We start from the raw sequence: 13,351 nt of genomic DNA on the forward strand, positions 1-13,351 counted from the left end.
ACTTGTCGGTGAACATACAAAATGTTTAGTAGACCTAATAACAATGCTGGAAGGTTTTACAGCGAATAGGGATTATAAAGAATGGACACTGAGCGAATTTTCCTGTGTTTTGTTTCTCTGTGCGCCAGCGGCTAGTTCCACTTTCAAGCGCTAGAGGTAGTGTAATCGAGCATACGCTAAGATAATAGAGTTGAGACACAGGATCCAAACATCGCTTACCTCATTGCATAATCCAGTAACGCTTTGCTTCAAATAAATTCAAGTTAACAGCTTTTCCTTATTTCTCAGTGACAAACTAGTTGTAATAATAATATTTTATATTTCAGATATCATAAATTATATTGTAAAATAATATAATACATTATAAAATTAAGTATCGAATTCGTTTAATATTTGTATATAATATAATATAGGTATATGGTTTTACTTCTCGTAAGAGTTTTGTTTTTCCATTTTCAGCGCTATCAAATCATTACATATTTTAATTGTTGTTGGGGTCAACGTCTCAACTCTCATTATAAAGGAACTCTAGAGTCTAGATATTACAGTTAATGAAGAATTTATTATTTTATGGATCCAATTTATTTTATTTGAGTACATAATGTACCTAGATGTATTAATTATATGTGTTATATTTCCGCTGTGTCGACTGCTAGCTGGTTTGATGTCAGCGCCAACTCTAGGGAGAAAGCTGAATCTGACGCTCTAGCTGGCTTGAAGGTCATTGAAATCGGTCTGGCTACATCAAAGGTACCGACGCGAAGTGTCCATTCTTTATAATCCCTATTCGCTGGGTTTTACTTATCCCACAGCACACATTTTATAAGGTGAACTGAAGAAACTTAAAACAAAGTTTTGAGAATGTAAAGGATGGCATTTTCATGGATGATAGTATTGCTGCTCTGAATGGTTGTGGCATTACAAGAGCTGCTGCTCTTAAAGCCACATTTACACAGACAATGATAAGGTCTCAACAAAACTTTGTCTGATCCAAGTAGAATCATATTTGAGAACCAGACCATCTTGGACCAAAGAACATCATGCTATTGTCAGCGCATTTTGAACTGGTGGATCAAGGTCAAGCAATGGACTGCATTTTCCATGCATGCTTATCCTATTCCTGGACCATTCTCCTCAAGTAAAATCGGCTGGGACAGCAGGGATGACTTGGATCAAAAGAATTTAATTTCTGGTTATTATTGCGATCTGGAAACAGTGTTTGGAGAAAAAAAAAAAAAAAAACATTGACTTTATTAAATAATGTTAGTTCGTGACAGCCAGAAATTTCCTAAAAAATGTGAAGAGGCAATTTGGATGTCATGTAATAATGTAGATTTGGAGATATTTCTATCAAATTACATCAATCTGAAAGAGCAAAATGTGGCTACAATGACAATGTTTTCATTTGAGGGATAATTGTATGGAATGTCTTCTTTCTTTTATAAAGAACATACAGAATAACCTCTTTTTTATTAAAATGAAATAATATTAATAATAATAATAATAATAATTATCTGCGGTGTTACAACCCTTTAAGAGCCCAGATCGACCAACTGGCTGTTGGCCTTATGTTCACATGCCAAAGCAGAGGCGGACGATTCTCCAACCAGAATGAAGGTATTGTGTAGTTAGAACAATGATCCCCAGTCATTATAGGTGGTTTTCATAATCGGATTTTGCTACTTATTGTAGCTCTCCATGTGCATCACGATGCTGGGTGGTCACCGGTCCCATATACTGGCCAAAATTCATAAGAAAATTTCTTACACTGTGAGGACTTGAACCAGCGAGCATTCCATAACAAGAGTCCTAGGCAGGATACCCTAGACCACAATGCCATGGGGCAGGACTATGAAAATAACATACCTTTTCAAAAAAAAAACACCACTAGTTTTAGAAAAAAATAACCTTACCTTTTGCAGGTTCCTACCAATAGGTAACCTATGTGTGGACTTACGTAGTACATAAAGTCATGTAAAATATTTGTAATCTTACTTGAGCTTTCATCAGATCCATATTTTCCATTTGAGAATTAGAAGAAGTTGAATGAAGAACTGTTTGAAAGACTCCAAACTTGGTATTTTCAATAGTTTCCAAACGTATGAGATGTTCTGTACGAGCATCTCTCTTTGCCGTAACTTGTTCACTGACACTTTCATAAAACTTGGATGCGGAAAGGTGTCCCACTGTCTCTGTAACAGTTGACAGTCCTCTCTTTTGAGATAACTGTTCCACAATTTGACTTAAATCTCTCTTAGCATTTTTATTTGCAGTAATTCGTGGAATTGAGGTTTCAACATGAGGTGATGAGGGACCTTCACTGTCATCACTTGATCCTGTTGCTGTCCTTGTGATAACTGGCATGGCATCATTCGTTATCCACGTTTCAGTGCAAGTAGTTGGTGGAACGGGCTCTGGTTGTATAATTACCGTGCAATCCTCCACCTGAAAAATTACATTCCACTGTGCACTATCCACAATAACAATTCAACAAGGCAATATTTCATACAGACAACTTATAATAAGTCATGAATAATAATAATAATAATAATAATAATAATAATAATAATAATAATAATAATAATCCGTGACACTACAGCCCATGAAGGGCCAAGACTGACCAGCCAGCTGCTGGCCTCACGGCCACATACCGAAGCAGAGGTGGACGATCATCCAACCAGAATGGAGGTATCATGTGGTTAGCATGATGAGCCAGCCAGCCATTACAGCTGGTTTGCGTAACCGGATTTCGCTACCTATCATAGCTCCCCAAGTGCATCATGATGCTGGGTAGATAACGGTCCCATACACTGGCCGAAATTTCATGAGAAAATTTCTTCCCCCATGAGGACTCGAATCAGCGCGCATTCCGTAATGCGAGCTCTTGGCAGGATGTCTTAGACCGCGACGCGGGACTACGTTATGGATAGGGACATAAAATATCGCAATTGTGATAAAAATATGAAATATGCTTTTTGCTCCTTTTTTCAGTTTTTTTCACAATTGCAACACTTTAAAGTTAGTTTCATTATTGCTAATTCCCCTACTTTTTCTAATGCTCACAAATGATTTTGCCCCCTCCCCCCACCCCCAATAAAAGATGTAGGTCATCCCATATTATTTGCAGATGACACAAGTATAGTAATTACAGCCAATAACTCCAACACATTCCAATCTTCAACAGAGGCAATATGTGATTTGTTCTCAGCCAATAAATTAGTATTAAATTGTAACAAAACTAACAAAATCCAATTTAAATCCTGTCCAAATTCAACCTCGAAAATTTCAAGCACAATAATTAACAATAGGTCCCTAACAGAAACAACAACCAAATTTCTTGGCTTACAAATCGATAATGTGCTATTTTGGAAAAATCATATTAAAGAAATTATCCTGAAACTAAATTATTCAACACGTTTTGCTATTATATCTATGCAAGAGATAGTAAATATCAATACCTTAAAAACAATATACTTTGCATACTTCCACTTGCTAATGAGTTTTGGAATAATATTCTGGAGAAATTATACAGATAGTAACAGTATATTCCCACTACAAAAAAAGAGTAATTAGAATAATAGTAGGTGCCAAATCTTGGGAATCGTGTTGGACCATTTTCAAAAACTACAAATAATGCTCATGGCTTGTCAGTATATTTTTCATTAATAAAATTCCTCGTAAGTAATCGTGAAAACTTTAACTAATTCAACAGTTCATTACATAAATACTCGTAAAAAAATGACTTTCATATTCCATTGGAAAGTAGGAGTAGGGTTTAAGAAGGGCACGTCAGCTACTATGGCTATTTGCGCCCTTATCTAAAGTTCTTAATATAACAAAGACATAAATAATATAATAATCAGAGTGCTAAAAGAACTAAAAAGCGTTGTCACAGTAAAACGAGGCACCATTGGAAAGTCTATCTTGCTATCAAAAAGGAGTGTGTTATATGGCAGTAAAATTTTTTGATAGCCTCCCCACAGATATAAAAAAATCAAACTCAAAACATAAGATTATTTAGGGCAAAATTAAAGAAGTACCTAATTTCTCATGCTTCCTATTCTGTAGGTGAATTTATAACATTCAACAACGCTGTATGAATATTTCTGTCTTCTATTAAGTATCAATACTAAACCCTTGTGTTGTACTAGTATATTGTAAAACTCTTTTGTATATATTTAAACTACAATTAAGACTTTATGAGTGCTATTCATAGACATTTTGCTAGCCCGTGCTACGAGCATGCTAAACTAGCCCCCGCTATCGAGTGATTACTTGTACAGGATTCATACCATATCATATCGCTAACACTGGTTTATGAATACGAAAAACATTAGTTCGCTGATCATCCACCAGAAGCCCACGCTAAGAATGTCTATGAATACGGCCCTATAGGACTATTTAGATTTTTTTTTACACATTCCTTATTCTAGCTGTGAAGCGATGTGTGAAAGAGTTAGAGGTAATCTAGGTACACAGACTAATGCAAGGTTGCCATAGGTATGACTATAGTTGTAAACATACAACTTACGGCCCTATGTTGAGTTGTGCATGCATGTGTCTATTTTAATAAGACTATGGATAAATCCCCTATATAAATTTACACTTGCACAGACATACAGTAGAGTGATATGCATTAACTACAGTACCTGTAGGACCTATTATATATTGTGACACCTGCAAGATTAAAAATCTACAAATGTATGTAATACACTGTAGACTGCCACCCTAGATCATATATGTAACAGATATGTCGGGGTTATAGGCTTTGAGGTTAACAACTTTTGTCAGGTTTACTACGCTGCCATCTAGTTGGTACATAAGGAGTCACGTCATAATACCCATTTGAATTGCATTAGCGACTGTGCTGCCATCTCGTGTTCATTTACGCCAGACGGGTGGTGATCCTGGCGGTTGTTCTCTTCAAAGTGCTTCCGATTTTAATGTAGCGAGGAGTTATCTGTTACATATATAATCTAGGCCGCCACACGGCGACAAATGGAAAACCAGGAATGGTGATGTATGTTTCTATAATAGTCAGCATTCTATATATACTGTAGTAATCTGAATTGCATTGGAAAAAAGGAGTTGTGCCACAAATTGATGCTTTCAAACCTGGACATATCAATTAATTGATAATATTACAGATTACAACAGATTATCCTGTTCTTATTAACAATAATTATGTTCATGTTATGTTTCATGTAACTCGTTATTTGAAACTGGTGCCATTTGCAAAACTTGGATTGTATTAAGAAACAACTAACTTGGCGTATTTTATTTTTACTGACTCGTTTGTGTATTCAGTTTCCTGTACTACTAAATTCTTTTCTTTTCTAATTTTGTGTGTTTATACTTATTAAATGTGTATATTCATTTATATTTTTTCTAATCCCTAATTTCGAAATAAGAAAGCACTGTAATTTTGCACGGAATTGCGACGTGCATAGAAAATAAATATGTAATAAGAAACAATGTGATTATTAATATTTTTATTTAAAATGGAAGAGGGTGGGACTATTTCCTTCAGTGTACGACTACCTGTCACAGGTTGGCACGACCATTCTGCTTCAGTAATTTGGCAACCCTGCCCTTTACCGTGAGTAGGTCAAGCTGGGCAAGTCTAGAGATCTTTTCCTCAAAATAGAGAGGGTTATTTTATCCTAAATGTGTGAGCACTCACTACAAATCATTTGTATTAAATTTATACATAGTTAAAACTGTGAAATGTTGTATAGACATTATATTATGAGGGCTGGGAAATTGGATATTTTTGAGGATTAGTTTCAACTATAAAATGATCTTATATTGTACAATACTATCTTACGGGTGCAATTATTACTAGAGAAAAAAAATTACTACACTAATATTAATCATATAATTATCTCCTTCGACACATATCTAATCTTTTGCTTGATCTATACGGATTAAGAGAAACATAATTAGACTATCTTCCACTATAATTCCGAAACCAATCTGTGATTTCACATCTTGTAATATTTTACATAATCAGCATTTAAAAACGCATAAGTACCAATTGGTCAGCAGGAAAGACATGCTTAGAATCTCCAAATAGCTCCTTGCAATAGACACGTTTATGAGAAAGGAAGTTTGCCAAACTTCTGAAAAGGTTCCGACAAATTTTACATTCGTACACCAGATCACATTCATATGCCAACAGCTGACGGACCTGAAACATAAAAGAAAATCATTAGTTATTTGGTTGAGAAGCTTTTGCTGTCAAAAAATCTGAAAGTTAGAATTTATAAAACAGTTATATTACCGGTTGTTCTTTATGGTTGTGAAACTTGGACTCTCACTTTGAGAGAGGAACATAGGTTAAGGGTGTTTGAGAATAAGGTGCTTAGGAAAATATTTGGGGCTAAGAGGGATGAAGTTACAGGAGAATTGAGAAAGTTACACAACAGAGAACTGCACATTGTATTCTTCACCTGACATAATTAGGAACATTAAATCCAGACGTTTGAGATGGGCAGGCATGTAGCACTTATGGGTGAATCCAGAAATGCATATAGAGTGTTAGTTGGGAGGCCGGAGGGAAAAAGATCTTTAGGGAGGCCGAGACGTAGATGGGATGATAATATTAAAATGGATTTGAGGGAGATGGAATATGATGATAGAGAGTGGATTAATCTTGCACAGGATAGGGACCGATGGTGGGTTGTGTGAGGGTGGCAATGAACCTGTGGGTTCCTTAAAAGTCATTTGTAAGTAAGTAAGTATATAAGACACATGTTAGCACTAGTTATTTTAGCCTTTCTTTCCTATTTTATGTAAACTCCTTTTTAAGGAAAACCCCAATTTAAGGAAGAAAAATGTAATCCCTCAGAGATTCGTTAAAAAGGGTTTCTACTGTAGATGCAAACTTACGTTATAAAGCATACAGATATGTATATTTTTGCAGCTCTCAAAAATCTTTAAATTAATTTTTAATAAAAGAGCCACCCTAAATAAGAGACGAACATAGGTTAAGGGTGTTTGAGAATAAGGTGCTTAGGAAAATATTTGGGGCTAAGAGGGATGAAGTTACGGAGAATGGAGAAAGTTACACAACACAGAACTGCACATTGTATTCTTCACCTGACATAATTAGGAACATTAAATCAATTCATAAAGAATAATCATGAAAACCAATTGTGTGACAATTTGAAAGGAAAAAAGAAAACATTAAGATAAATGATATGAAAACATAGGAAATCATTTACAATAAAAGTTTGTTGGGTACAAATGATTACTAATTATAGCTAAGGATGATTTTAACAAGAGATCCTATAGCATCAATCGTTGCATCAGAAATTTTAAATTGATTCAAAATTTCTCATGGGATCGTGCCATGGGCACTGAACATGAGCCCAAAAACTGTCCAATGTGTGATGTGGTATTGTGCTCCAAGATGTTGACAACAAGGCTCATATATGACTTGTTTTTCACGACACACCTCTTGTGGCTGTTGCTCGTGCATCTCAAAATGGATTGTGGGATCAAGAATGACACCCTTATCCTTCTGCCGATCAATTATGACGATATCAGCACGTCTAGTAGAGCCATCAGAAGGGACGCAACCAACCTCCTCATAAACCTCATAGGAAGCATTCTGACGGATTGAAGATGCGATGAGAGAACGAACCGTATTATGTCTGTTGATTCGGAGCAATTCTCCATGATGGCAGAAACCCAAGACGTGAGGAAACGTTTCTTGCTCGTCACATCTTCTGCAACAGGCTGAGTCAAGAGTTCCAGGGAGAGTATGTACAGGTATTGTATTACAGTTCATCTTAATGGCTTGCGTCCACTGACTGCTCAAAAGTCCCTTTTTGGTTGAGATCCACGAATTACCTTTCTTCCAGTGAGAATAGAAAATAACTCCCAAACCTTTACTTTTCAATTTTCTTCATTGATGAAAAGAATCTTCACGCAATGCTTTTCTTAGTTTTTGAGAAGAAATACTACCCCATTATCTCCTGGTCTAGTTGCCTCATAAGTGGTACCTTGTTGGTATTACTTCTGGGGTTTTATATATATACATCGATGGCTTTCCCAAAACACGCTACAAATGTTTCGTGTAAAATAATTTTTTTCTCGAAAAGAAAAAAAAAACCAACAAAATTGTATAAAACTTTTTCGTTTGAAATACCACAAAGAATAACTCCCTGAAATTAATGACATTACTTAAGGTTCACTCTGTGTACCTATATTAGTAAGTACCCTTACGATTAAACTGTATTAGGAATTATAATTACTGAACAAGAAAAGATTATAAATAACAAGGTGTACGAGTTTGTATAGCTTATCATTCGTCAGTCTATTACAAAAATAAAAATATTCCAAGTTGTATTTGACGTATTTACGCAGTGCAGGATATACCACAAAGTTGAACGTACCGCACACGTCTTTTTTTTTTACATTATGTCAAGCTAAGAAGAGGGGGAAACCCTTTCCATGTTACAGTACCGGTAATAATGATGGTTCGTGCTCGTGACATGGCAGCATCCAAAAATTAACATCGGAGGATGTTTCTATGATTGATCGACCTCTGTCACGTGAGAATAATAGAACAAATGACGATCAGCGAATTACCATAGGCGAGCGTAAAGGAAAAAGCCGTGGATTAGTGAAATTTATCCATGCAAAAGGCTGAGGTTCGCTTAAAAAAAATGGCTTCTAGAATTATATAATGTTTAGTGACGAAATTAAGTTAAACGTTAACGGATTAGTCGACTATGAATATGTTTGGCGACAACCTAATTAATACAACTCTCGATGAGGGTAATTTATGTTCGAAAGTTCACACGGAGGAGGCTCAGTTATGGTATGTATGTGACTGTATGTCTGCCCTTTGGATGGGCAATATTCACTTCCCTGAATTCCAGCACGATATCTCGTTGTCCATTGGAATCAATATGACGCAACAATACGTAACGAGCACCGGACGAACAATATAAGTGAAGCTTTCCACAATCGCTTGCAGGCGGTTGCTGGTAAACACCATCCCAATTTCTACACAGTTTTGTCAGAATTCCAGAAGGAGGATAGCGACACCGATACCATGATCCGACAATTTCTTACGGGTCGTGTTGTACGAAGGGAGCCAAAAAAAAAAAAATAGTGGAGGAATCTGCAGGCGAGGATTGCGGGAATTGTAGCATAGTAGCAAACGTACAAAGACCAGGATAGGGCATGGAAGACACTTGGACATCAATTCACCCTGTAAAGATACTTATGAAATTACATGTCTGAAATATATCTTTTGTGTTCTGTAAAAATTATCATTATATGTTCTGAAATATATCTTTTGTGTTCTGTAAAAATTATCATTATATGTTCTGAAATATATCTTTTGTGTTCTGTAAAAATTATCATTATATGTTCTGAAATAAATCTTTTGTATTCTGTAAAAATTGCCATATTTTCGAAATCCTATTCGGAATTGAAAATACAGCACTCGAAATAAACAGCTTCAGAAAATCGTACTCGGAAAAATGGAATTCGGAATTTTCGCATTCGGAAGAATGTTTTCGGAAAATGGGCCCCTACCATTCACTTCATTGACACAACAATGGAAACGAGGTGTATTTATTTACTTCCAGGAGGATAACGACCCGAAACATTACAGCCCTAATGTGAAGTTACAAATGAGTTTGAAAAGAAATACAATACAACACAGTACAATAAAATAAAATACAAAGTGGACAAAGAACAACTTAAAAGCGTCCCACAGGAGGAATGGAACAACATTTCGTCGTCTATAAAGAAACTAGTGATATCTTGCCAAACATGTTTAACAATAATGTTACAAGCTAAAGGACATGCATCAAATAATTGTGGGCTTAAAGGGGAAAAAAAAAAACAATGAAAAAGTTATTTTTTCTTGGTGTACGATTAATTCTACGAGGACAACAAAACGAAAATATTTTTAATGGAACCAGTAACTATTAACACAAAGAAATGTAGAAGCATCTTGATTACACATTTCTAACACTTGTATCATTAATGATTTGTTAAATAAACAAATTTAATTTAACTTTCTTGTGTTAATAAGGAAATGTTTGCTTTAATTAATTAAAGTAAAAGTTTTAATATTGACACAGAAAAGCTAAAAAAGTTGTTTATGTAACAAATTTAACAAATAAATGAATATAATATTTTATGAGAAAATATCCAGGTACTGGTAATACATGTATTTATTTGTAAAAGGGAAGGAATATTATTTTGTATGGAAAAATAATATATTATGTACGATATCTAAAACGTAAGTATGTTCAATTCTGTAAACCACTATATGCAGAGTAACGAGAATTACTAGCCGACGTATTTATAATTTGTAAATGAGCATGCATTCAATTTTTTCAATGGTTTCGAATTCCATATAAAAATGTTTCAGATATCTATATGACGGTGATGTTACAAACTTTAAGTATTTCTAAGAAAATATGTAATTATCTATGTTCATATAGTCTAGCAATAGTCTATTTGCTAAATTATTTTCCTACTCCCAAAAGTATTATAATTTATTCGAAAATAAAAGAGTGTTCCTCACTCATTCTGGGACTAGACTGTATAAAACGGGAGAATCTGCATTCTGTAGGTCATACATAATCTTTTACGGAACACTGTGGTCGCTATTCAAGCATCATACTGCAACTTGTTTGTTCTGCATAAGAAAAACGATAAAAATCTTCCAGGCAGACATAGGACTAAGCAATGCTGCGTCACAGCTGTGCTCTTGGACTGTACCATTTGGCATGAGGGGAGTTACGAAGGAGGGGCAGAGAGAAGGGGGAAAGACGAAAGAGGGGAGGAAGGGACGGGATGTTCCGAGGGGAGAGGAAAAGAGAGGGAAAGACGCGTTGAAGTATAAGCTCGAAGAACAAACTGATGCAGGTTTTACGTTTCCAACCTAGGCCTACAGCCCTACACTAATACTTGACCGTGAAAGATGATCTATACAATGTCTGAGGCACGGTTAGGTGCATGAATGAATTTTGCGGAACTTCTATAGCTTTAGAACGCTTTAAAAGTTTATAAGCTAAGGCATACCTGTAAGTCCTGCAATGCAGATTATAGCCTATTAAAAAAAAAAGAGTCGTTTAACCAATATGATCAAGGATCGTGAGGAATGATGGAAGTGAATACTTTACTCCTAATACCGCCCTTACTTCTTTCACATTGTTGAGTGATTAATTCTCTCTGAGAGTCACAGAAGCTATTGTATATTTATATTTCATGTCACTGAGGTAACACAACAGTGATGAGGAGGAATTATGCAACGCGGAAAAAAATAAATGGTCTGTTCATTTTTACGTTTTTGGAGTTAAAAAATATTTTGAATATCCAATATTGTGATACTGATACAGCGACAAAAATAGCATAAAAGAATAACGAATATCATAAGATTCTGAAATAACTAGCTATAGCATTAGTGCAACTTATATTTTACCTAGTGTCTTTGCGCCGTTTTTGAAATGCCATCCCCTAAGTATTGTATTACCATCCTGTAATAATATTAGGGTGCCTGTGAGAAGTACTGTTACTGAAATGCACTGAATATTACAGATAAGCCGAAAAACATGCCAAAGCAGAATATACGCAAGGCTAGAATTGCTGATAGAAACAAAGACATCCTAATGAAGTATGTTGCAAAAGGTGGCCTTGGTGGCATTCGTGAATCTGATGCTGACAGGTAAGCCTCAGCCCCCAATAGAGCCAGGTCTCGTTTTGCTAACTGTCCAATGCTGACAGGTGGGCCATCCTGCCTCAGCCCCTGATAGAGCCAGTCTCGTCTGCATAGAGCCTGATAAGCTCCAGGAGTCCGGAGCCCAAAATCCTTCCTATATAAGCATTAGAAACCTGTACTATCCCCAAGACTTCACCCCAGCCTATTTTCACTATTACAGATGATAGATGAAGTGAGGGGGAGGTGGAGATTGTTAATGGAATGATAGAGGAAAACGGAAGTACCCCAAGAAAAACCTTCTGCAACGTCTGATTTGTCCAGCATAAATCCCATCACGACCTGGCTGGGGATCGAACCCAGGTCGCCTGGATGGAAGATCAGAGTGCTAACAGTTGAGTCACACGTTAACATCACCAATTAAGATCCTAAACTTATAGCATTAAGCAGGCAAACACGAGAGGTTGTGTGTAAAATATACCATACTTCAGAATTAAATTTCATAGTATCAGATACAATATATGTTCGTCTTCTACAAATGTTGAAATATGTCAGGAATGCACAGATTCTACTTGTGGCTCAACATGATACAAAAGAGCGCAAGAAAAGGTTTTAATTATTACTGCGATTTTTTTGGTACTGATCACCTGGAAAAACACTCTAATTGGCAAAAAGAGACCACAGACTTGGGTGATTCTGTTGTTGTGTTCCATCAAAAGTAAATTGCAACATTGCAAATATATCACTATCTTCACTGTCCCTGTACTGTACAAACAATCTTTGTCCATCTACATCAGTGATGAGCAAACAATTTTTATGGGAGCTGGCCAAAAGAAAGAAGAAATATGTGGTAGGCCAACATACAAGTAATTTATTGAAAAGCTGCAATGGTACATTTCACGAAACTAAATGTAACATTAATCCTTTTTGCCTATTATTACTTATTCAATGGATATGAAGGAGTGGTTACAACTGGGATGAGGTGACTCTCGGAAGTGAAGCTAAATATCCATCTGCCATTGTTTCTAACATTACTTTTCGAAGTTTCAATGTAGAAAACACTTGCTAACATACAGTATATGAAGATGCAAACATGGCGATAATCTTCTGGGTATGAGATATCAGTTTTGAGAAGCTTGATTTTGATAAGACTTGTGGAAGTCAAGTTGTAGGAAGTTGAGAAACAATCACTTCAATTGAGTACTACATTGCAACTCAATTAATTCAAGTTGACTATTTGGTTTTACTAGTTTCGCAATCTGCATTAAAAGGAAAAGTAAGAATTTCCAAGTCTTATTCAATAAATGTCGGCAGTCAGTGCCTAATATTAAGCTGTTACTCTCAACGAAATGTTAATTCAAATTTCGTGGATGGTTTGCATATTAATTAATTTCTGACATCTGGACATTAAGCTATGAAATAGAAAGAAAAACAAACAGGAACGAAATTCATTTTTTCCTTTTCCTCATTGAAAAATTCTTGGATTTGGTATCCTGTTATGGGCTACACTGTCCAAGAGAATACTGTTCCGGCCCGCATCGAACCTCTCCAAGGACTGCATCTGGCCCATGGACTGTCCTTTGCCTATCATTGACCTACAAAGACCGATCTTCCATACTCTGAATTAACTTTATATAAGAATAAATGTTAAAGGTTATG

At 35.8% G+C, this 13,351-nt stretch overlaps 1 protein-coding gene across 1 annotated transcript in view; it reads right to left on the reverse strand.

Moving 5' to 3' along the window:
* The window catches only part of LOC138704498 (uncharacterized), a 48,522-nt gene that overhangs the window by 22,969 nt on the left and 12,202 nt on the right, over nt 1–13,351 (reverse strand). Inside the window, exons 4-5 of the mRNA XM_069832425.1 lie at nt 6,035–6,190; nt 1,996–2,445 (exon numbers count right to left, since the gene is read on the reverse strand). Coding sequence (XP_069688526.1) covers nt 1,996–2,445; nt 6,035–6,190 — 606 coding nt within the window. The remainder of the gene's footprint in view (nt 1–1,995; nt 2,446–6,034; nt 6,191–13,351) is intronic.

Source organism: Periplaneta americana, chromosome 8 (assembly GCF_040183065.1).
Source record: "Periplaneta americana isolate PAMFEO1 chromosome 8, P.americana_PAMFEO1_priV1, whole genome shotgun sequence".
In the NCBI taxonomy this organism is placed as follows: domain Eukaryota; kingdom Metazoa; phylum Arthropoda; class Insecta; order Blattodea; family Blattidae; genus Periplaneta; species Periplaneta americana.